General features: G+C 35.9%; 1 protein-coding gene across 1 annotated transcript in view; it reads right to left on the bottom strand.

Moving 5' to 3' along the window:
- LOC104512632 (catenin alpha-2) overlaps positions 1 to 26069 on the bottom strand; it is a gene marked incomplete at its 5' end in the record, with an annotated part of 41838 nt that extends 15769 nt beyond the window's left edge. Inside the window, 4 exons of the mRNA XM_010155687.1 lie at positions 14411 to 14545; positions 17571 to 17676; positions 20375 to 20556; positions 25956 to 26069. Of these exons, the coding sequence (XP_010153989.1) occupies positions 14411 to 14545; positions 17571 to 17676; positions 20375 to 20556; positions 25956 to 26069 (537 nt within the window). The remainder of the gene's footprint in view (positions 1 to 14410; positions 14546 to 17570; positions 17677 to 20374; positions 20557 to 25955) is intronic.
- Between the last annotated feature and the right edge of the window lie 15 nt (positions 26070 to 26084).

The following is a 26084-nucleotide window of genomic DNA, read 5'->3' as shown; positions in this document are numbered from 1 at the left end:
CCCAATGAAACATTAGAAATTGACAAACCTGTTTTTCCCTTCCTACACAAAAGATCAAAGTTTGCAAGGGAAGTTAAAATTTGCTGGATAATTTTTCACTTTACAAAGGAAGATTCGGACATTTTGATGTTTGGTTCACTAAAGGAATAAACAGTACTAATAAAACTCCTTGCACACTTTATTTAAAGCTACAAAAGCTACCACCTGTCAGGAAGCCAATTTTTATATTCTTTGTCCTTATTTTTCTCTCTGACAGGAAGGGAAACAGTCATTAGTGAAAGTTTTGGTAGCTTTATAAACAAGACTTTCATCATCCTAGAATTTCATCCAAATGTCCTATGCACTGATACAAAGAGCATCATTGAGTCATCAGGGAGGAATATCTATCCATCACCAGTGACCAATCCCCAATACATGTCACTGACCAGAAGATGGAAGGCTCTGCAACCTATACCCAATTCCTCAAAACCACCTAGTCACCTGAAAATAGAAGTACTCCATCAATCAGACTATGGACCATCTCTGCTGAAAAGGCAGTGATTGTGCTCTCTTTGTCTTGGATTTATGGAGTATGCATTGCTGTCTTTTAGTGCCTTCTTGTGAGATATGACAAGACCCCACATGGAGCTGGTAAAGAGCTTTAAATGAACAAGAACAAGGTATCCCTAGGGGCCAAAATCTTCATATGATCCTTCTTCTGCCCTTTAGTATGAGAGCTCTGACATCCTGACAGCTTTAATAGATACCCAAGAGGCAGAACAAGAAAGGCAGATCTTCATAGTCCATCTTGTCCTTTTAAAATGCTGAGGGATATTGAAACAGCAAAGCAGTAATACTTGGGATCAAGGGAAATAGGTAACAAGGCAGTGCTTTAAAGGAAAATAGTAACATTGTGACACAAAAAAAAACCACGCAAAAAAATTCAGTTGGCAATATCCCTGCCCATCTCAAGTTCTTATCACAGAAAAAAAATCAAATTCTTTGAATTATAATTTCAAAGGTTAAATCTTAGTTACATCTCCTGGGATTTGATTTCTGCTTAATTTCACATCTTCCACAATTTACTTTAGAATTTAGTTTCATCTATAAAACAGGTTTTATAATTGGCCTATTGTCAATACATAACTTCATAAACATTCCAGATAAGGCAAATAAAAACAGTAACAGAGAATACAGAAAATTAAAATCCTGTCCTGTATATACAGGCATTATACAGTTAACAATGCTAAATACATAAATAACACCATCTATCTTTAATCACAAAGTACTTTAGAAAAATGATGGCCCAGCACTACTGTAATTAAATTAATGGAGGCTTAGCAATTGAGTGTAAGAGGACCAGAGACTGCCTTTTCACAATGCAAGATAAACACTGAAGGGTAGGTTTAACCACCAATAAACAGATCACCTCTGCAAAGAAACGTCATCATTGTTTTACAGATGACATTAACTCTAGGAGTTCAGGACAGGAAGAAAATGATTTTTCACAGGTGACTAAAACAACACATGCAATTCATTGTGAACCCTATGGTTAATTAAAAAAAAAAAAAAAAGGTTAACAAACCCCCCTCCCCCACTCTCTATTCCCTCCACCCCCAGATCTATAGACAGAGTTAAAGATATAGATGAGACAGGAGGTTACTCACCGTTGAGGAGTCACTGTTTCCGGTCTCAAGCGTAGCTCCCTCAGCACAGGTGGGTGGGTGGGTAGAAAGTTGACTAGCCCTGCCCCCATCTATGACATCACACTCTACCTCATAAAAGGTAGTGAAAGTGCTCTGAACTCCAGTCTGATTTCCGAGAGATACAGAAAAGAGATAGTGAGAGAGAGAGCAAGAGAAATATTGTGCCGTAGTGTAGAGGTGAGGAGAGAGGAAAACATGTGCTGAAGGAGCTATGCTTGGTCAAGAAACAGGGACTCTTCCACGATGAGTAACCCCGCTGTCTGGTGGTTCCTCTCACTTGGTCCCATAGCACAGGTTAAGCATGCAAGCCTTACAGGGCTTGCTAATTGGAAAAGGGGGTAAATTTTGGCATCTTTTGATGAAAACCAGAAAGGCTATGAAGATCTATCCCCATTAAAAGCTAATTGACATAAGGTTGCAAATGAATTTGGTTAATAGGCTTCCAAGTAGCATTATATTGTATATAGTTTTGAACAGTTGAACTGCACAAAGCCAGAAACACTGATGCAATCAGCTCAAATTCCAGTGATTACAACAGTAATTACACTTGTGTCCACAAGTGCTGAATAAACATTATACAATCCGACCCTCTGGGGTGACCCTTGAATGGAGTAAACCAGAGGGTAGGCCACATACGCCACTATAGGAAGGAGGTCAGTAAAGAATTATGGTTTTCTTGCATTGAAAATGAGAACTGACAAACTGTGCTGAAAGAACAAGTGAGGGAAGTATAAAAATTCTGGGCACACATTTGTTTAAAGAGCACACTTTGAAGTTCCAGAAAGTATTAACGAATTTGCAAAGAGGTGGTGCATTTAAAACTACATTTTTAGACAATGACAACCTTACAGGCTGAAGCACATTTTTTTTCAAAAAACTTCCGCAGAACTGAAACTAGAGGGCTTACAATGGGATATTCATTCTAATTTATTGTAAATGGAATTTTTATCATCCAAATTCTGGAAAAGCAGGTTCAAGAGTAAACATAATTGCTTAAATTATCCACTGGCATTCTCTTAATAACCTAGTTGTTACTAAAATTAAAAAAAAAAAAAAAAATAGTATATGCTGCTAAACCTAACTCCATTAAATGAAACTGCTCAGAGAATGGGAGACTATTCAGTGCCAGTAAAGAGTGCTAGCATAAGATCCTGCCTTTTGGAAGATGGAAACGAATGCCCCTTAAATCTCATTTAGGAGTACGTATTATAAGCACACAGAGTTAATACTGACATTTTCCCTTAGGCTTTTTATTGCTACAGTGATCATCTAAATTGTAATCTTATCATTATTATTTTTTCAGTCTTAGTAATGATTAATGTGTATTTCCTGCTCTGTGTGCATGTTCTTCGTTTTTCTCTGCTTCTATTGAAAGAAAAGTGTGTGACTAATGTCTAGTACCAGTCACTTAGCCTAAAAAAAGAAGTATTTTACTTCTTAAACTTCAAAACTTTTATAATAATTCTATTCCTGCAATATCTGCAGATGCTGCTTTGAACCACTATATCTGTGTATTTAAAAAACTCAATAAATTGGCTAGTCTAGTTGACTAAATGAAGAGCTATTGTGACTGTTAGAGATGATGTATAACTTCAGAAACACAATGCAAAACTAGGCTACATCTGAGAAATGCACAGTGATGATATTGTGAGTCTCAGTTCATAACTGAATTAAACCTATATTTGTTTGATTTCTCATTGTGTGATCTTGATTTCAAGCTATTTTGCATGTATGAAGGAGGAAAACCTCCTCTGTTACCCATCTACTCCTTATTAACACATCTGTTTACTAGTCTGTCAAAGAGAAAAGAAAAAAATGAACTTTTAAAGCCTTTTATGGTAGAAAGTACCAGGTAGAAGTCAGTTAATTCATAACTTGGGTAACCTATGACTTGACTATTGCACCACAGTTGTTTTTGCCAAATAAAGTAGGAATGTATTTCGAACTGCTGTGACCACCACACCTTATAAAGTCTAAGCAAGCTTGATCATCCTGATAAAGAGAAGGATGTTCAGAGGACATATCCTTAAATATAAGAAATATTAAACTTGTAGTATCAGTATGGAGATCTCCTAAAAAAACCAAAAAAAATAATCTTTTATTGGAATTGAAATATATGGAAGTAGCACAATTAACTTCCGGAAGACTGAGGATGGCCAAGAATATTCTCCAGTAACAACACAAGGTGAGAAATATGGTAGATTGCATCATGATAAAGTGATATAAACAGTTCAATAGATTAGGTATCAGATAATACCCCAGATGGTATTTTGGACTAGCACTGCTCAAATCTGAAATCTTGTTTTGATCTGCTTAGTATGATATTTGTAGTTGATAAAGATAAAATTAAGGGCAGAGTGAAGAAAAAAATAAGACTGATTTATGAACATACACTAGAACACATTACTCGCCCAAACAGTGAACAAAAGCAGAGGAAGAATATAGCTAAACGGAAAACATGTTTAAACTTTATATACATACAAGAAAGGAGGGAAATCTTCCAAGAAATACAATTAAGATCAATTAAATGAATGCATGGAAATGCAAAGAGAGAGTGAATTAAGACTTTAATACTCTAAAATATTTTTTAAGGATTTATGGTAAGTCTAAAAGGATAAGAAAACTATGTAAATGCAGATCAAGTCATCAATTTAATCACTTGCATCCAGTCACTAGAAATCAAAGTAAGAAAGGGTTCATGTTCAGTTTGACAACAAAGATCTATTGAAAAAAACAAACCAAAACAAAAAAACCCACATTTGAAGTGTTTGCTTTCTTACTTAAAAAGATGGACAGAAGATGAGGAATGTGCAGGCACCAGTGCCTGCTGTCTATGAAGACTGAATACAGCAGGATGTGAAAAGCTGAGGAGTACCAGCTGTACAGAAACACTGAATGTACCACAGGTGTACCTACTGAAGGCAAGAATGGATATATTTAAAGAAATTGAAACAACATCTTGAAAAGACCATGTAAAAATGCCAAGCTGACACATAACCGTTTGAGACCCTAACTCAGACATGCCTCTGACCCAAAGATGTCCTGTTGCTGTAGTGGATTGGCTTGATGGATGAATGAAAATATCTTTTTTGTTTTATTATTTGTCATATCTAAGGAATGATGAAATATGTAACATTCCATCTAAGACTGAGTGAAGCTGTAGCTTCTCTGATTTTTTGACAATGGGAATGTTGAAACTAGTTCCAGATATAAAAAATAATGAAAATCTTTCTATCGTATTTTGGATCAGATATTGATGGTCTAATCCAGTTTTATAGAGTTCTAATTTAGTCTTTGATGAGATTTAGAACCCATCACGTGTACGCTTCATCTTATTTTCTAGTGATACTATTACCTAACTGTTAACATAGTTCACAAGATATTTTGATGATGTATTAATCAGAATTAGTAAGAATTGATATAAAAAGCAAGCATGTGAAAATTTCTAAGAGTAAGTGGTTAGGATTGTTTTTTCTGATACTGAATAGTTTTTACTTTGATTCCCTATGAATGTATTGAATACATTACCCAAAAGAAACCTTTTTCTTGATGCAGCTGTATATCAGTTATGTAAGATTAATGATGTGATGTGAGAACAGATATATTTTTTGTTTTCTTCTATGAGGTTCATAAATAATAGCAGCAATAATAATACGTTCCAAGTATGGAAGAAAATATTTCACAGGTTAAAGATATAAGGCAAATTTTTAACCTTCCCCACTCAGTTTAATCCCTTCCTAAAGGTTATGACCTCCTACATTTGATGGAAATATATTCCTATTGTGAGTTTTCTTAAATTGTTGTAAGCTGTTTTGTTCAGTGTTTGCAATTGATTCTATTCAGGCTTGGAAAACTTGTTGATGTTTTCCCTTGAGGATATTCTTCTTGTCTGTGAGTGTTTCTATGTGTGTGTAACTCATCTGCAGCTCAGGTCATCAAGAAGTATAATTAAAGTGAAAGAAACTGATGAGTCTGAAATGAAGTTGTTATTCTTTTAAAATCTGCAACAGCATCTTATAGTACATTGGAAGTGAGATTAAGTCTCACACTATCTTAATCAAGGAGTTAAATAATTGCAAGAGCTAAATGATGTACTTCTGTATATGAAATACAGTCCAAAGTTCTCTTACTGTGTACTGTCATTATGTAAATTCAGTTCTCCATATTTCCATGTGCAAGAAACAAATCTAATTTTTATTTAAAGCTAAAGGATGTACCTATTAGCAAATCTGCACTATGTACAAAGGAGGAGAGCTGAGAGTGCCCCAGGGAAAAGGAATTCTTATTTAATACAAAATAGTGAAGCTTGGTCTCAAACCATCTCCTTTAAAGGTGGTAAGACAAGAAAAGAAGCAAAAGTGAGATAGCACTGAAGTGCTCTCTTTCTTTATAGTAATTTTTATAGGAATAGTCCTTTAGGACCATACCTTAAGGTATGTTATAATGGTCTCTAGGCCTTGTTAATTATTGCAGGGTTGGTGCAGCTTGTGCATCAGAAAGCCATTATATTCCCATTTTCTTCACCTCTCATTCAGTATGGCCTATAATAAATATGAAAACAAGCTGGACTGAAGCCATAACTGCTGTAGCGCACAAGCTTCGGATTTTAGAGTGTCTGCTATTTTTAAAACAAACGCAGTATGTAATGAAGCACATATATTTCCTTCAATTCTCTAATCTTTTCTTATGATCATAGTTGTTTCAAGCCTCAATCCTGTACATATAACACTTTGCTTTGTTTTCATGGAATTAAATGTCTTAACATTATTTGGTATCAGAAATGCTTTTTGTTGCAGTAAAGTCTTCTAATGAGGAATTTCAATAAATATAATTTTCAGAAATTCATGAACATTTGTTACCTGATAAAGCACAAGAGTATGTCCTTTGTAGCCAAAATGCTTCTTAATAAGGATAAAAGTCTGACTTGTCTAAATTTTAACATATTAAATGTAGACATATAGAGGGTGTGCGCGCTTCTTGTCTCTGTGAATATATTCTAATGAAGACAAGTGCGGTGTGATTTTACTTTGCAAATGCAATTCTCAATAACATCTTTCCATTTGTGCAGAATATATTGTTTCCTATTTATGTGTGTATGTGTTTACATGTGCATTTGTATACAGTGAGATATTTTCTTAGGCCTGAATATAGCCTTATATCATAATACTGTAGCTTCAAAGAAACTATCTGGGATTAGTTCATAAGAAGTATTTTATAGTTGAATTTTTCAGTATGTCTTAATCTTCATTCATCTACTTTGTTTTACATAATGTAAACTCTGCTCACCAGCAATCCACCAACTTTATTCAGCTGCTTTGAAGAAATAACCATAATGCTAATAAAAATAAATCAACCTTTCCAAAGTCATCTGCACTATTTACGTGGATCACACTCATGACCCCCAGATCCCCAAAACTCAGGCTACATACTATTGTCCAAGCCAGCAAGTTAGAAAGGCAAAACCATGTGAACTCACAGATATGAAAATAAGATCCTATGGGATCTTTCATTTAGCTGAACCAAAATGCCATACAAATGTCACTTGAAAGATACCTCTGGAGGTCTCTTAGGCAATTTTGCCCTGAAATGAGTTGATTGTCAACCCTAGATCTGCTCAGCTGCTGCACGGTCTACCGAGGGCTTGAACCCTCCTCCAGTATTCCAACTGCATAAACTCTCTTGGTTCCTGGTCAGCACTACCTTTGTTGGGAAGCAACAGGTAAGCTTCCTTTAATGAACTAAATATTTATTATTGTTAAGTATTTGGAAGAGGTATTGTAAATGGCTTTAAAGCCCCTTTAGATACATTTATTTATGTATTTTTTTTTATTCGTCTTTGATCTGTTTCATAGGATAATAGGAATCCTTCACTTTCAGAAACCCCTAAGACAGTGTTTCCATAAAATACATCATATATAATGAATATATGACCATGAGGAATTTTATCAGCACTCATTTTGATTAACCTGTATAACTTAGTGATTCTATTATCCTTCAGGAATAGTAAATTGACTCAGTGTCAGGATGATAAATTTTTTATGCTACCACATCATCAGGTAGTCCCTCTCTTTGACAGTGTATTGAGGGATATGGCCTGTGCCAGAAAGAGTTGGAGACTCCTCTATTAGTCACAAATAGAAAAGCTCAAACTATTTGTTCCAAATAAAGGCTTATCAAAGCCTTTATATTTGTAAGTATCACATGCTTCATATAGCCATATATTTTGGAACAGTGTACACTTACTCTGGCTTTGTTTCACCCTCTCATGTATTAATATGTCTGCATACATTCAAATACATATGTAAGGGTTACTTAAATATATTTCCATCCCAAAAAGTACAGCTGAAATATCCCCCCGTATTTTTCATTTCTTTCATTTCTTCCAAAGCAGTTGCCATGAGCCTATGAGAATATACACTGTAAATCAAGGTCTTTCACTTTTCCCGCTAAGCCTCAGCCTTCCTGTTCTGGAAGCAATCTTTTTACAGTGGTAACCAGAGCAGAAATAAGGACTTCAAGTCATTATTTTCTCTGCTTGCTTGATCTAATGGAAGTATTAGGAGAATTAGAGATTATTGTGGAGTTCAAACAACTTTATGGTCCTGATTTTATCTCAGTCCTTTCCCACCATTGCAACTCTTTAATTTCATATTCCTATCTTGCTTTTGGTTTAGCTTTTTCTTCCCCTGACCTTTTCATATCTCATATTTCAAGTTCTTTAGATTACTTCCTTATTATTTCCAAAGTCCTCTCCTTTACCCAATGCTTTTGTTCCAAATTTCAAAACACAACTCTTTTCAACCAACTCCATCCTAAACAAATATCTTTCCATGAGTCCCATCACACATTATTTTCAGAACATTTGTAAATATGATACACTGTTCTCATTTGCAAACTCCCTTTTTCCCATTCTCACTTCTTACTAAAATTCTGTGAGTGAAACAGTGGGTAAAGATGAAAAGCAACTTGGAAAAAAAAAAAAAAAAACAAACCAACAAAAAACTGAAAAAACCCTAAACCAAAAAGTAACCCAGAAAAATAAAATTAAATTATATTCTTCAGAAATTTAGTAATTACCTATATGGCCCCTGGGTCCATCTTTCACTTTCACCAATTTGAGTATATTCACTTGTGGTTTATCCAATAGTCATGTATTACCATATCCCAAACACTAGTCTTGCAATAATGTCAGCTTAGACATAGGACCATCTCTCTTTGTGGTGTGTAACTCTTTCTAGCACTCTCTGTCCAACAAACATGAACACAGAAATAATTTAGAAATAACTGCTCTTACCCTCTGTTCCAGGAAAGCTGAACAACTACCCAAGAAAACACAAAATTTCTATTAGTGGTATGTATTAATCATTAACTAGAGCTAGGTCTTAGCTCAGGTGTTTTCTACTGAAAACACCGACAGCTTGCCAGCAAAAGCAGCCCAGCCCAGAAATATCTACAAGCCCTGGTTTGTCAGACTGCTTCCCTGAATATACTTCATGTAGTATTCTTTCATTTCTGTTATAAATCAATAGTGAAACTTATTTTGTTGCTAGCTAAAAAACAGGAGTAACCTTTTTGCACTCCTGAGAATCTTGAAGAAAAGAAACCCAACAGTTTTCTTAATTTGACAACTTTCTCTCCTCAAGCTTTCTTTTACATAATGCTAAATTCTTGCCTAATTCAGAAGTAATTAAATTACTTTACTTACCAAACACCAAATCAACATTTTCTCCATACTCTTAAGCATTTTAAATGCAAAGGTTCTCTCTGATAGCCTACTTGAAAACATACAAACAAAGGAAAAAAACCTTCTGGTTTGTGATGCAGTGAAATGAAATACCACATCAGTGGCTCTTAAGTAACTGCTTATGTACAGGCTCTTAATCCAAATTCAGTAAAAGACGGCCTTACTCACTTTTAATAGCAGATGAACTCCAAATTACCTGACTTTTCTTTGAGTCTATAGAATTCATAAGTAGCAACTTGATACTCCGCTGCCCATATGCATATCAACTTGCTTTTACAGCATAAGGTAGTTTAGGATGATTCAGACTTAAATGAAAGAAAAGCATGAGCTTTAAACCATTTTCATTTATTAGATGGGAGATCCATACATAGAATTGATAGGGTAGCTTTTTGCCAGCTGACCTGAAGTAACTGCTGGTTATTTATTCCGTGATAAATAATAAGAGGCTCATTCTTTTTTTTTTATGAGAACCAGCTATTTCCAGTTACCTTATACTTATCACTGATCAAGAATAAGCATACAGGCAATTATTTTGCAGTATATACCATATCTGTTAAATTCTTTAGGAATTCAACCTCCCAGTCCTGGTGTTCTGGGAATTTTCATAATGTCCTACCCAAAGTTAATGGGGTGGGTCCAGCCCTTCCATGTTCCTTTTTCCCTCCAAAGTCCTCACTTAAACTCACCAAGCAAGAACGCTTAGATCAAGACACAATCTTAACTAAACTGTCTTGTATCTCCAAATCCTCTCTTAGTATCATAGCTGAGCCTATTATGCTAAGATAAATGGGCCTTTGAAAATAATTGGAAATTGGACCCAGCTAAAGTATGTTTGGAATGTGCTTTGGCTATTGATTCATTATTTTTGGACAATGTTCAATTGTACACGGCTGTTTCTCTGTGTGACACTGCATATTGATCTGGCTGAGAAGTTTCGACTCTTTGAACAAATTTTCTGATAATACAGCTGATTATATCTGTTGAGTTCTAAATCAAACCTGAACGTGGTAGGAGGCTGCCTTGAATAAGACATTTTCTTAGATTCTGTTCAATCTAATCCTTCGGAAAAGACTGTAACAAACCTACTAAGATAAGAATATAAAAAACATACAAGCTCATAGCCTAAATGGATAGTAGGCAAGTGAGCTGATCAGCTTCAGAGGATCAGTAAACAAAACAAGGGAATATTTATTCTAGAGTAAGAAATTAATAGATAGATCTGCTTTATTGTAATGGTCTAGCTAACAAGAGTCAGACAGGAATACTAAAAAATAAAGCAGCCCTAGAGTTAAAAGTCTGAATTCTTATCCAAATAACAAACATCATGGTTAAAACTAACTCTACTCAACATAAGTAGTTACCACAAAAAGGCTATCTATTACCATGAGCTAAGTATATATAAATGGTATTTACTTCACTGAGAGTAGCATATTCTCAGCACCTCAGAGGATTAGTTCCAATACAATGGTGCAACTGATTATGAAGCAAATATGCATTACATTAAATAAGCTAAAACAAGAAAAAAAATATTTTGAAGTGCTTTTAGTCTGCGGTTTTATTAAAGGAAGTTGTTTATTCAGAGAGGGGAAATAGAAATTGAATATTCAAACTTAAAATTACAGAAACATATATATTTTTATGGACCAAGGTAGAAGGGACTAGGAAAACGGATATCATCTACACAGTTTACACATTTTTTAATTCTTTTTTTAATTTTTTTAAATTAATTCCTTTTTGCTTTTATCTAACATCCTCCTTACCCCTTTACTTTCTTTCCTACAGTCTTCAAGTTTACAAGGCTCCTCACTGAAGAACAGATATCACATAGGTTTTCTTTACTTTATTTTTCAAAACTCAATTGGAATCAGGAATTAAGAGTCTCAGGTTGCAACATAAAGGGCCAAGTCAAAAGATAGTTTAAACTGGCCTTGCTCCATTGGTATTATTGAGGTTAGGCTGATGTATGCTAACTCTCAATTACCAGATCCTACTTATCTGGTGAAAATAATTTTGCTATCTGCATGCAGGGAATTTCATGGAAAAGACCAAAGGAGAGAAAGGGCTGGGGGAAAACGTGTGGAAGAAGGAAAGGGAAAAATAACAGTGGGTTTTTTTCCTTTACTGAAATAATTTACACTTCAGGAGTTTGACATTTTCTTACTTTTTGATCTGTTTTTCTATTTGCAGAAAAATCAATGATGCCAAAAAGAAGCCCTTCATATGCTACGCTATGAGGAAAAAGCAAACAAGATCACCTTTATGCTTATTTTCAGAGGTAAACCACAGTGAACTACTGAATCTTGTGGGGAAAAAAAGAAGAAACAGAAGTTTCACCAAAAGATATATAACACACATTATATGTTATGTACACAGTATTTTTGAAGTTGTTGCAACACATTTTTCTCTAAAAGAACTATAAGAACTGTGGGGTGGCTTTCATCTGTCTTTTAGGTTTTAATTGGTTTTATGTCTCTTTCCTTTATACATAAATATACATATGCCCACACATAGATTCATACATACATATGCATGCATAATTTAATTTATAAATATTGATTAATTTTGTTTCTAATGCAAAAATTCAGGCAGAGATTGTACTCCCCATAATAGTTCTGAATCATAACTCATGTTTTAAATCAATCAGAATTATATGATGGTTCTTCATAAACACAGTAGTAAATTACACTATAGTAGTAGTCATCCTGGTGCTTCATATTTACATCAAAACACTTAAATATAGTGCATTCACATAAATTTACTTTTGTAGCCATAGGTTGGGAAGCTTGAATTCTGGATTTCTATTGTACTTTTAACACTGTACTGTATGCAAGGTGCCAAATAATGGTATTTCATTTCAATGTAAATAAAATACTGTTTATTTGTAATTGGCTATCCAAGAGAAAATGAAGAAGAAGATGGAAGCAGAAGCAGCAAGTAGACAAGCAGATGTAGATGTGCACTTGGATACCAGATCTCTGGATAGCAAAGGAGCATACAGTACCCAGAACCTTGAAGATAAACAGCTTGGAAAACACTATCAGGAAAGCACTGTACTAACTGTGTTAGACCAGATAAGATAAGTCTCTCAAAAAGGGATGCACAGGAGTTCAGCTCTTCTGTATCACCTCCTGTTCAGAGCAATAGCAGAAGAAGCAAGCTGGGCAATCTTAAACTTTTCTGCATGTCAGTATTACTGACTCTTTGGAACAGACTCAAATAATTGCTGTGGTTGAAGTTAGTTTTACCTTTGTCTGAAAATGACTGTAAAAAACCAACCAAACAGAAACACAATGGTGATGAAGCCTGGTAAGCAGCAGATGCTAACAATGCCAGACTAGAAATGATGAAGTTGAGCAGTTTGGCCACTTAAGTTTCACAACGGATGGTGATGTTCCAATAACAAACAGATGCTAGAGATCCACGATGGCTTATTCAGCATCCACATACACTGATAAAGAGACTTGAAAAAGAAACACACACAACCACAAAAGCCAAGCTGGCAGAAGCACTGATCTTCGTAATTGTTATAGATAGATGAATATGACAACTCAATGGATATGAAAAGCTGAATCCGGATGGCAGTAGGTAAGAAAAGATCATAGCATTCACTATGCAGCATAGCTGACAATGATATAAAGGACAGATCACTCCATTAATATCAGGAAAATGGAAGAGGATCTTTTCATTGCTGTGGGAAGATCAAGGTATTAAAATTACATATGTACATACGTCAAGAAGTGAAGACCAATTGCAGGACAGACACAGGAATGTTTAAGCAGCTCCTTTTAGGATTGCATATATGACTTTAGAATGTTTGATCAAAGAAAGCCTGGCAAATGTTTAAGACCTTCTACAGTGCTTTATAAAAAATCAAAATGTTATGTAGTTGAGAACATTTGCTCTGACCTGATATGTTTGAGGAAGGCCAGTGATTTATTTCACTGGGGAATATTATGGATGAAATGAAGGGCACAAGTTAGTTGTCCTAACAATCTTCATACTTGATTGGGCTTAAACAATGAAAGGGTGCTTTTTCAAAACTGCATTTGAAAACAATCTTGTTTCAAGTATCTTGGGTGTCACAAATAACCATAATTTTGAAAACCAACTTAGGAGAGTGAAACTTATTACAATTTTGTATACAGATGGTCTGTATTTGATTTAGAAGTTAAGAAAGGTGTCTTGGGACTAATACTAGGGTGATTAGTTAAAAGAACAAGAAAATCATGAAGAGCAGCAAGCGCTATTGCTTGGTTCTAGTAATCTCCCAAAGGCACAGAGTTCCAATATTAGGAGAAGGAAAGAAAAAATAATTTTAAAATTTAGAAAACTCATTGTTTATAACGTTACTACTGCTGCATATTCCTGTGTTTATTTCTAAAAAATATCGTGTGTATAAAGTTAGCATTCATTGAAAATAACTGAAATCACTGGATGGCAATTAGAGTATATAATTATTGTGCTTGCCAATAGTATTTGAAAACAGCATGTGCATCAAAAATTAAAATATTTTGCAAGCGTTCCAGAGTTTTTGCTAAACCTAGTGTGCATTGGAACCTGAGTGAATGAAATCCCATTAGTCATCACCATCTTAACAATATGCACTTCATACAGAGCTGGCTTCTGCACAGAGGAAGGAAATTACCAGTACTAACAAAGGAAAGAAGATGTATAATGAGTAAATATACAAAAGCTCCAAATAATTATAATATTCACAGCTAGGCAATGACTTTCTAGGCTATGAAATTACTTCTCTTTTGGAAGAATGAAGATTTTACAAGGTTAGCATAAACAAAGGGTAATTGGAAAATCAAATTGCTCTATGCAAGTTACTGTCAGGTCTGGAATAATGGCGATAACATTTTAAAAAGCTTGTTTATGAATCACTGCATTTTTGTTTTCTACCTTATAGCCATCAAAAATGCTACCTTTCAAGTGCTACATGGGAAACGTAAATGGCTAAATACAAATACCAGCTTACCCCTGATACAATAAGTTCTCCTCCCAGGTTCTGAACTTCTGCCTTCACTTTGCTGCAGATATTGAGTTGGTGGCAGTAGAGGGCAATGCGCTGCAGGTAGGCTAGCAGATCCTGTTTGCAGGCTGAATCGGGGCACTACAGAAAAAAGAAATATTTGATTAGATGCAGCTGAATTTATATGATTATAGAGAGGTAATCAGAGGAGATAGTGGCAATGTTTGTGTATTAGGTGGATCCATTTCACTTTGTCTTTACATGGGGTGTTGATGAAACGTGAAATTTCAAACTCTACCTTTCATTAAACTGAAGATTTACAAATTGTAACTTGAAGATGCACGATACCTTTTTCAAAAAAGAAACCTCTCTGTCAGCCACTAACAAAAGACAATGAAAATAATATGATTACTATGTTTGTAGGGAGGTTCACTTATGAAAGCATTTTGTACAGAACAGAAGAATGTGTTGAGCAGGCAAAAAACCACATTTTACCTGAAACTCTAGGTTACCAGCTGGGTTAAGATAAAACATAGATCAGTTAAAGTCCGGATAAATCCAGTTCTGACTGATTACATCCACTGTAATGCCAATTCTTGACTGTCTTGCTGGTTTCCCTAGCATTTATGCAGACTCTCAGAAGACAGAGCTCTGCTTCAGGCTTGGCAGAAGTCAGGCCACCTACTGACAGACTAAGGACTCAAGAGGCAGATACGTGGCTGTTTGAGTTTGGTATTGACAGATTTGGCAAGCTTATTGTTAATGCATAAATACCCGAATCTGTGCCAGAAGGAGATTATTTACTAAAGTGTAAGTGACATATTAAAGAGTCTCTCAGGAGACGACGTCACTCTTGCAGCCCTTCTCAAAAACACAATGAGATTAGCTGGTCCCTCTGCATGCCTAAGGGATACCTCTTCATACTAGGGACAAGTCTATTTACAGTCCTGTACCATTTTGGATTCTGTGCATCTCAAATGTGTTTTGATATGAACTACATCAGGACAAATGTGGTAGACACAGTAAAGGTTTTATAATTAATATAACTAGAAAAGGCTCAAGAATAATTTATTCATAGTCTTTGGGACTCTTAACAGAAACTGCATCATTCCCCACAATACCAACAGCATAATAAACAACACTCTTGTAGTTAATATTCAAAGTCTTGCCTCAAGAGAACAGACCTCAGTAATTCACTCTGAGGAAACACTGCTAAAAGGGTCCACTGCTAACTGCACGTCTCCAATAAATACTCTTTGGAGCTACCCAACAAAGTCTGAATGACAATGTCCTTTGAATGTCTAGTGTGGGGAACAAAGATTTAGGTACATCCAAACGTCTTTAACAACTCACAAAGTTTATTTCAATTTTTGTAAAGTGTTATCAGAGCACTTTAAGAAAACCTGATAGAATTAAATACACACAAGTCAACAGTATCACAGCCTCTGACTTGAGATGACTGCTCTAGCCCCAGCAGCTAATGCTGGCAAGGAATATGTTTGCAGTGAAGTAGTTGCATATAGTGTCATCTACGACTCTGAAAGCAGCCACTTTGCTTTTTTCTCTCCCTTTAACAATAAACAAAGCTGGAGGTTCATTGTGGCTGTTAGCTTTAATCTTCTCTATACTTATGACAATGTTATAATGCCTCTTTTTCTCAGATGGTTGCCACATCTTTCAGGCATGAATCCCTAAGAGAACTCTTCTCCCTACTGGTGACAATTTAATATAGAAATATTTACCCTATTCTTGAAGTCTATGAACTGAAAGAAATGAACTTTACAGCAATACTTCTAGAGAGCTGACAAGGCTTTAAATACAAATTACTTGGAGCAAATGAAAAAGTAAGATCTGTCTCATCGGAACAGTAATTAAAAATGCAACTGTCCATAAAAAGTTTCTATTGCATGGGAGTCTCTGAAGTTCTGTAAAATATCGTTAATTTTCAAGCATTAAAACAAAGATTTCATTCTCATGGTGATTTTACTGTTTATTATTAAAGTTTGCATGTTAGAGTCTCTGAAATTTAAGGAAGCATAGCAAGTCTCTTCATGTTTCTTAAAAATATTTCATCTCTACAAATATTGTAGAGTAGGAATTTAATCAGCTGACAGAAGGATTTCTTATTTCTTATATTAAAATGAACTAATGTTACATTTGAAGGATTGGAATGGGTTAACTACAAGAAAAAAGCTTGTTGATAATGGAGAAAACCTAACCCCAACATTCCTAAGGTTATTGGAAAATGCGTGTCTTTAGGTCTCCTGCCAGGCTGGCCCAGACTCCCCTGCAGGATGTGTTACACATTATTACATGCTTACCTAAAAAAGACAAAGAAATACTAGTTTTGACAAGAAAGATTACAGGCAAGGAAGTTAGGAGTTTCCACTTCCAGCAAAATTGTTTCTGATGACAATGAAATGAGTTCCCTTCCAATCCAAACCATTCTATGATTCTATGGAAGAAACTATAGGAAGTTTACAAGGGAAAAAATAGTCAAACTTAATTTGCCTATATCTAGAATTAGATGCATAGAACCTAGATTTGAAATTTGGCTCTTGACTTTTAATATGATGCTTGCTTTTGCTCTCCAGATGGATGGATAATCCAATTTGAAAGAAAGGGGATGAATATAGCAATTTCATCTTTGCATTTGTGACATGAATTTGATAATGGGAGTGAGGACACAGACCCTAAAGCATGGAGCAGAGAGCTGTAAAGTGAAAGCACAATACCCTGGTGCAAAGCAGAAGAAACGGAGTCAGGAAATCCTGAAAAAGAAGTGTGTGACATCAAGGGAATCTGCTGGAAGAAAGAGCTGAAAAGAATATAATGATTCCTAGGCAAGAGTAACAGACCACCATTTTTTTACTACTGCTTAGAGGACAGCAAATATATCAGTCTACTTGTAATAAAATTACCTGGGTCCAGACATGAAGCTGTGGAAAAATTCAGGCATTTCTAAGAATTAGAGATTCATTCATGAATTACCCACACTGTAAAAATCAAGTTGATTGGTATAGAATAAACAACTCCTATTCAATGGGTAGATCAGTATCCAGGCAATGGCTTTCAACAGGTATTTTTCTGGCAAGTAAAGATAATATTTTCCTGTAAAAGGCAACTCATTGATAGATGTTATATTTCTGCACATTGTTGATGTTACCTGATCAGCTACTGCCCGTGCCAGTTTGTCCATCCTTGATCCTGCCTCTGCAATCTTCTTGGCCGCATTAATGACATCTGATGTATTCTTCAGGGGGCCTTTACCTCTGTGAAATACAACACAGTTATATACAATCTAAATAAATCATGAAAGGGAACAGTTTTAGTGACACTGTTCAGTGTTTGATTTTAAAATAGTAAAACAAATGACTTCTTAATTTATTACAACCTCAACTTTTAACTACTTTATAGAACATCTTCCTTAAGAAATTGGTCTGCTGTATTTCCTCTCTCTTACAAAACACCTCAGAAGCAATTTAGTCTGATGGCGCCTCCAAGTATATGAACTATATGTAATAGTATATGCCTTTTTAAGTGCTCATTAAGCCAACATTCTTTCTGGAATACATAAAAATTTCAAAATTATGTTATTCCCAATCCAGTGCTAAATGTTAAGCCTGTCATGTCTAGAGCAAGCATGGCACATTTTAAAAAAACCTTTCTTTGGGAGATTTCTGTCAGAAAACAAAGATACTTGAAATATAATACTTATGTTACACTTAAATGTTACACTTAAAATGTGTATAATTAGCTTTAGGACTGATCATTCACTGTATTCTTAAAGTAATGCACAAAACGCTGAATTTAGTCATTAAAGTTACCAAAATGTATATAAACAAAAAGTAAATATTCACTGAATACTTTTTCTGATTTTGCTTCAGACAGTAATAAACTTGCTACTGCTCCTGAAAGTGGCTGAATTGGAAGTAAGCTGATTTTTTAAAAATTTTTTTTTTTTTAATACTATGAGGAGAAGTACAGCTTCAGACAAGGTGGATGGAAAATCATAACATGATCAGATATAGGGTGTTTTTAAACCAAAACCGAAGACATTTTTTCTAAGTACAACACAGTATTATTTTTGCATCTTTTTATCTGCAATGCCAAGAATAACAAGATGAAATATATTTCCATTGTTATCTTCTTTGCATACTTTCATGTTCACCTTAAACAGATATTGAAATACAAGTATCCCACTTTTGTTGAACATAAATTGTAGTAGAAATCCTTCATAGTGACCTCATATGCTTCTACATTAATTACATTAGCAGATCTGAGTGACACAGACTCCATGCATTTGACAAATTATTCTATTTTAACACTACTGAGGTTAGAGTCAACCAAAAAGGTGTGAAAGGCTTTGTTCTGTTTTAATGGAATATGTTAAACACATTTTTATTGAACATGATGTAGACAGAGGTGCACTTTGATTTTTTTTTTAATTTACTTCAAATATGACAGTAGTTTTCTCTCATTCCCATATTAGTTCTGTTCTTTTGATGGTAGAAAATGTAATTACAAAACTTTCAATTTGATGCTCAATGTATCAAAGGCTGTCTGGGAGGTTGCAGAGTGTTCATATTCTGGGCTGTTACTTTAGAATGTTATTTCTTCCTTCCATGAAATGATGGCATTGTTTGGACAATATTTCACTGTGGTTTTGGGCAGAAAGTTCAGAGACCCAAAGACAATACAGATACAAAAGTAATTAAGATTCCTCTAAAATACCACCTTCACAGGAGGTTTTACACTGTCATTTGGTGTACAGGAGTTGTGAGTCTACTGGAAAAAGAATAATCTTAAAAAAAAAAAAAAAGGTTGAGAGAATAATTACTTGGAAAGAAATATATTAGTAATCTATTAAAATAAGCAAACTTTCTATGTGCATAATTAAATTTAAAATGGATAAAAATGTTTGCTCTTGTCTATTACCAATTAAGTAACTATGCAAGTGCAAATAGTCAAGTTATTTGCAAATTAATGGCATTTATACACACCCGCCTTGTCTATCTATACATACATATATGCATACATACATATATAAGGTATGTGTGAACCCTATATTATCAATGCAGAGACTGTCTCCTTCAAAATGGGTTGCAGACTCAAGACATAAGGCATTTGATCAGCTGGAGATTAAGAAATCTGTTTGAGCATCTCAGTGAGATGAATAAATAGATGTCTTATTTTAATTCTGAAGAGAAACATGAAGATTTTCGTCCAATTTTGTCTAATCACATTTTGATACATACCATTTACCGCTATTAAAAATAAACACTACAAAACCTTTAATTTATTACAGTGATCTGTAATTCAAAGAATCTTGTAATGTTCTCCCTGGTGTGATTAACAATATGACTATATATAACCAAAATAATTCTGTTTGTATCATATCATTAATGAATGCCCTTTTGATGCTTTGCATTTAGAAAAGAACAAGACATCAATAGAAAAAAGAAATGAAAGCAAATAAAAACATTACTGGCAGGCTCCAATAAAGTATTAGATCAAACCAGTTTCATTTCATTTAAGATATTTTTTGGAAACAATTTCAGTGTTCAAAATGGTATAAATAGTTTTGCCATTATTTTTGATTTACACAAATTGTGTTGAAATGTTGAAAGTTCAGAAAGGCACATGCATTTAGATGGGTACTAAACGAAATGTCATTTCAGTGTCTGTAAGGTCACAGACTATCTTTGCTGCTGAAATTCAAGATGATCTGCAAATAAAATAGATTTGCAAATGGGACAAAATCTTCATTTGATTAATCCCATTTGGAGAAATATCCAGAGCAGTCATGTGTGGACAACTGTACAACTCATCCCATTACATATGATGTGTGTTACGTGGCTTTGCGTCCCCCAAAACACAGCAAATGGTCTCAATAGGCTATACACTGCAACAAAAAGAAAGATGTGGGGTGTCTGAAGAAAACCTCAGCCCAGGTTGTTTTGTTCTTACCTAGTAAAGTCTGTCATTTCCATCATAATCATGCACATCTGCTTTGCCAAAACAATGATGTCATTACCACTGTCGTCCCATTTGGCTACCTCTGCATCCAGTTTGCTCTTTTCTTGGTGGAAGATCTCTACCTGCTCAGCAATCTTAGCCTTCTCCTCCTGTGGAAGCTGAGCCATGATGGCCTAGAGAAAAAATGAAAAAAGGAAGCTAGAAATTATATATGTTTCCAGTGCTTCAATCAGTGTGCCCAGCTTCTAGTTTCTTTTTATGGGAGTTGAGGATGCCAAAAAAAAAATCCAGTAGAATTTTGATTTCTGTTAGGATAGTAGAAAACAAATTCACAGGATCTTTCTAGCTCTTCTTACACCTTCAAGAATTTAAAAATTATATATGTGATTTCACAATATACAGATTATCCATCAGCTGACACAGAAACATTATAGAAAATTCCTGTTAAATCTTGACTTTCCCAATGAACAAAATGAATGGCATCTATCAGAAAAGGTAGGGTGAATTGCCTTTGTTTCCCCTAGTCTCATTCTCTATCAGAAATAAAGATTTTCTGCTTAACCGAACACTAAAATAAGCTACGACATGCAAGATCGGTACTGGGCTCTAAGTTTCTGGTGTCATCAGCAGAATCTGGGGCTTTTTAATCATTGGTTGGTTTACATGATACCAGACAGGCTGGCGACAGACGAAGGACACCTGTCTAAAAGCAGCAGAAGGATCTTTGCACAGGGTTTTTCAGGGATCACTGAGAGAGCTTTCAACTAGATTTGAAGGGGGAAAGGGATAAAATCAGGCTTGCTAGAAAGAAGCCTGGGAGTGGCCTGCCAACGTTCATGAAATGGTAAGAGTTTTTAATTCTCAGAGAATTAAGGAGGGGGGACAGCAAAAGTGCTACCTCGTACTGGAGAGCAGGCTTTGGCCTGTTTAGGATCCTGGTTGGCAGAGTCCCCTGGGAGGCAGTCCTGAATGGCAAAGGAGTCCAGGAAGGCTGGACATGCTTCAAGAATTAAATGTTAAGGCACAGGAGCAAGCTGTCCCCATGAGCTGAAAGATGAGCTGGCAGGGAAGAAGACCAACCTGGCTGAAGAGAGATCTTTGGCTGAAACTCAGGAAAGAAAAGAGAGTTTATGAGCTCTGGAAGAAGAGGCAGGCAACTCAGGAGGACTACAAGGATGTGAGGTTTTGCAGGGAGAAAATTAGAAGGGTCAAAGCCTGACCAGAATTTAACCTGGCTTCTGCTGTAAAAGGCAACAAAAGATATTTTTATAAATACATTTGTGTCAAAAGGAGAGCTAAGGAGAATCTTCATTCTTTACTGAATGCAGGGGGAAACAGTGACAAAGGAGGAGAAAAAGGCTAATGCTCTCCAGGAGCATTCTCCTGGAGAAATTGGCTGCTCAGGAACAGTCATATTCTTCACTGGATAAAAAACTGGCTGGAAGGATATGCCCAGGGAGTGGTGGCAAATGGAATTAAATCCATTCCAGTGGACAACCAGTGATGTGTTCCCCAGGGCTCAGTATTAAGACCAGTTCCCTTTAATAGCTTTATCAGTGACTTGATCGAGTCACTGGGGATCGAGTGCACTCTAAGTAACTGTGCGGATGACACCAAGTTAGGTGGGAGTGTTGATCTGCTTCAGGGTAGAAGGGCCCTAAGAGGGATCTGGACAGGCTGGATTGATGGACCAAGGTCAGCTGAATGAGGTTTAACAAGGCAAAGCGCTGGGTCCTACACTTTGGTCACAACAACCCCCTGCAACACAACAGACCTGGGGACAAATGGCTGAAAAGCTGCCTGTCGGAAAAGAACGTGGAGGTGTTGGTCAAGGGCTGACTGAATATGAGTTGGCACTGTGCCCAGGTGGCCAAGAAGGCCAACAGCATCCTGGCCTGCATCAGGAACAGTGTAGTCAGCAGGACTAGGGCAGTGATTGTCCCCCCAGACTGGGCACTTGCAAGTCTGCACTACAAATCCTATGCTCAGTTTTGGGCCCCTCACTACAAGGAAGACAGTGAGGTGCTGAAGCGTGTCCAGAGAAGAGCAATGGAGCTGGGGAAGGGTCCTGTGAGGAGAGGTTGAGGGAGCTGGGAGTGTTCAGGCTGGAGAAGAGGAGGCTCAGGGGAGACCTTATTGAAGGTAGTTATTGACAACTACCTGGAAGGAGGGTGTAGAGAGGTGGGGGTTGGTCTCTTCTCCCAAGTGACAAATGATGGGATAAGAGGAAAAGTCCTCAAGTTGCAGGGAGGCTCAGGGGAGACCTTATTGAAGGTAGTTATTGACAACTACCTGGAAGGAGGGTGTAGAGAGGTGGGGGTTGGTCTCTTCTCCCAAGTGACAAATGATGGGATAAGAGGAAAAGTCCTCAAGTTGCAGCAGGGCAGGTTTAGATGGGATATTAGGAAAAAAATTCTTCCCCAAAAAGCTTGTCAAACATTAGAACAGGATGACCAGGGAAGTAGAGTAACCAGCCCTGGAGGTGTTTAAAAGATGTGTAGATGTGGTGCCTGGGGACATGGTTTAGTGATGAATTCGGTAGAGTTTGGTTAATGGATAGACTCAATGATCTTAAAGGTCTTTCCAACTTAAATGAGTGTAAGATTCTGACTCTAAGATAACAGAGTTGAAATTACTTGCAATGAATGTACCTTTCAGTAACATTTAGTAGTCCTACTGTCTCTTGGAAAATATGTAAGAAGGCAATACACAAGTTGATACTAATCTGGCCCGACATTATCAACAAAGCAGAAGTTTCCTTGCCCCACCCCCAACCCCTGAAAAAGAAAACCCTATAAAATTATCATAATTACTTTTGAAAATCTAAGGGACACTTCTAATAATGATTTCCAAGTTGAGCTACTATTTGGCTTTAGGGGTTCTGAAGACTATATTATGCATTTAATGGGGTGTGAGACATATTTAAGTGTCATTACTCTTTTTCTTGTTTATGTCACTTTCAATCAGCTGAAGTCTTTCTCTACATATTCTTAAAATGCTCCTGGCTTTCAAAAATTCATAATTGACCTTTTCCAAAACTGAAATTAAAAAAGGTTATAAAAAGTAGATTGGAAAATGAGAAATTTGCAAGTTAATAAAATTAAAATTCAACAAATGAGTTTAATGAGGCCTTATCAATGTAAGTCAGCAGTTTAAAATGTTAGCATATTAGTCTTTCCACAGAAAAATACAGTGTAAGTCAAGCTAATAAATAAATATATAATATACATAAAACCCACGAGAATAGATGAATTAACTAAAATTAAGAGAATGTGATGCAAATAGTAAAGTTTGCAAAGCTGATCTGTAAGTTTTGCATGTGGTTTCTCTCTGTGGGCAGCTTCATCCGCACACCCTGGTACACAGTGTTTTAACATATCTGTTCCAGCTGCTGATGCATGTTCAAAGAACCTATGTCCTATATCTAATGCAAGCTCATATATTTAAGTTTTATTTCTATGGAAGACCAACACCAGTTTTTCTACTAAGATACTAATAGCTTTATGGCGTAAGCATATTAAACAAATCCATTACATTCCACAAATAAAAATCCTGCTGTTTTACAGAAAAACTTCAAATAATACCCTGTTCTTCTGAGCAGACACATTTCAGTGAGTCACTCAAGACTTTGGACTGGGCAGCTCCTGCTTAGCGTGTTTTCATTTTAGGTTTTCATCATTTGTTGCTTCTTGTGACATATTGCATTTGACGTTATTCAGGAATGGGACTGTCTTTATAATATATTATGTTTATTCATTGTGTAGCTGATCAAAGAAGAAGGTTTTAAGAGCAGCAGTGATAATAACCACAATATATGCAATAGAATTTCATAATCCTAAGTCCCAAGGTGAACTAGATTCTTAGTAAAAATATTACTGCAGTTTTTACTTGGTTTGCAGATCAAGAAAGGATCATATGCTACCCACTTCCAGATGTAACTAAAAAAATTTTAAAAAGACTGTGAAATAGTAGAATTATATCTCAATACTTCTGTACCTGAGACTTTAGTAGTCAGTGCTTTTAAATGTATCAAACAGGACTTTATGCTCTGCAGAATACAAAAAATCCCCCAAAGATAGTCATCTGCATCCAAAACACAGTTCTGTCATTGTTCTCAGGGTAGGATATCCAAGTATCATTCTGCAATTCTCCTGACCGCATGGTTTTCAGTGCCAGGTCCTGGTCACCTATCTTGCAGGGATGTGACCTACAGTCCAGCTGGTCTTCATCTAGGTGATAATGACATATATGATATGTCCTTGATATACACAGACAAAATTTTTTGTCCTTGGGATGCAGTGATAGAAAACCAGCTCTTCTGACACATGGTATGGTTTATTTACCATCTGTATTCAATATTCAATGAAATTAAGAAAAAAGAAAGCTCTGTTCATTCCACTGTATCTCTGTTACACATTTCTCCCACACCCCTAAGTAAGCTTCATTTATGTTTGCATTAGTCTGTTTCTTTTCAGGGTGTAAAATGCTTATGTTAAGCTGTAACATACTGTTGGTCTTCCTGTAGCAGCTGAAAACTCATTCCTGGTCCTCTGAATTGATCTTTCAAAGCTTCATTGCCTTTTGGTCTTCAGGTTTACCAGCCCTAAAAATCCTCTTCCAGAACTGAAGGTAAGTTGTCACCTTTCCAGTTACCAGCTTTTGCTATGGTGTTTGAGTGTGTGTGCAGAGGATGCTTCTCATTTAGTCAATTACCTTACTTTTAGCAAGTTTTACCATCAGAAAAAATCTGCAGACCTGTGCAAAACAGCCATGAAAATAATTCAGGTAATTCTCACTTCTCCAAAGGTTCTCTGCTGGAAAATTTTACTGCCTTTTTTTTCTTTTTTTTCTTTACTCTCTTTCCACTGAAATATATTTTCATAATGTCTTTAGTCCCCAAAATTATATTCTGATTTTTTTTTCTTATGATCTAAGATGAGCAGTCTATTTATTGAAAGGTAAACATTCATCAGAGGGTGGCATAATCCAGAGTGTTAATAAACTTCACTTCTGCAGCACCTGTGACCCCTGGAGCAATCATCAGCTTAATTTGCAATCCCCATGCACAAGCTAAGGTCACAAATCACAATGACTCAAGTTTATCATGATGTAATTACTCTGGTAAAATTACAATGACTCAGTAACAAATGTCTTCAGTTACAATTAAATTACAGGAACTACTCGGTAGCTTAAAGAGATCTTCTTGACAGGTTTGCACACTGAGAAACATGACTAGTTTAAGATCCCTCTGGTACCTTGATAGGATTTTTTTTTTTTTTTAATTTGCTGACTACTCCTACTGTTTTCAGCACATTCTAAACCTGCAAGGCCTCCTACGGCACTAGCTAGAGCAAAGACCGATAGAAGACATCACATAAGCCTATGGAAGATCATTCAATAAAGTCATTGCTTTTCGAATAAGTGAGACATGAAGAAACTTTAAACACCTAGTTTAACTTACTCCTGTCCCTTCTTAAGTGACCCTGAAGATTTGAAATCACTGCATTTCCTTTTTGAGGCATAGCTCTTTATTTGTGGGTATATAGACACTTAATGTAGGTTTTATACTCACCCTTGCACTCTGGCCAGCAATAAGCTGGTCATCTTCAGTCTGAACACTTGTTCGGCTACGAACATCATAATCTTCCTGCTCAAAGTCTGAGTCATCCTCTAGCTCTTCAGGGGTCTAGAGAGAGAGAGA

This window comes from Eurypyga helias, unplaced genomic scaffold, assembly GCF_000690775.1.
Source record: "Eurypyga helias isolate BGI_N326 unplaced genomic scaffold, ASM69077v1 scaffold11797, whole genome shotgun sequence".
Taxonomy (NCBI): domain Eukaryota; kingdom Metazoa; phylum Chordata; class Aves; order Eurypygiformes; family Eurypygidae; genus Eurypyga; species Eurypyga helias.
This window is presented reverse-complemented; position numbering and strand designations above follow the sequence as displayed.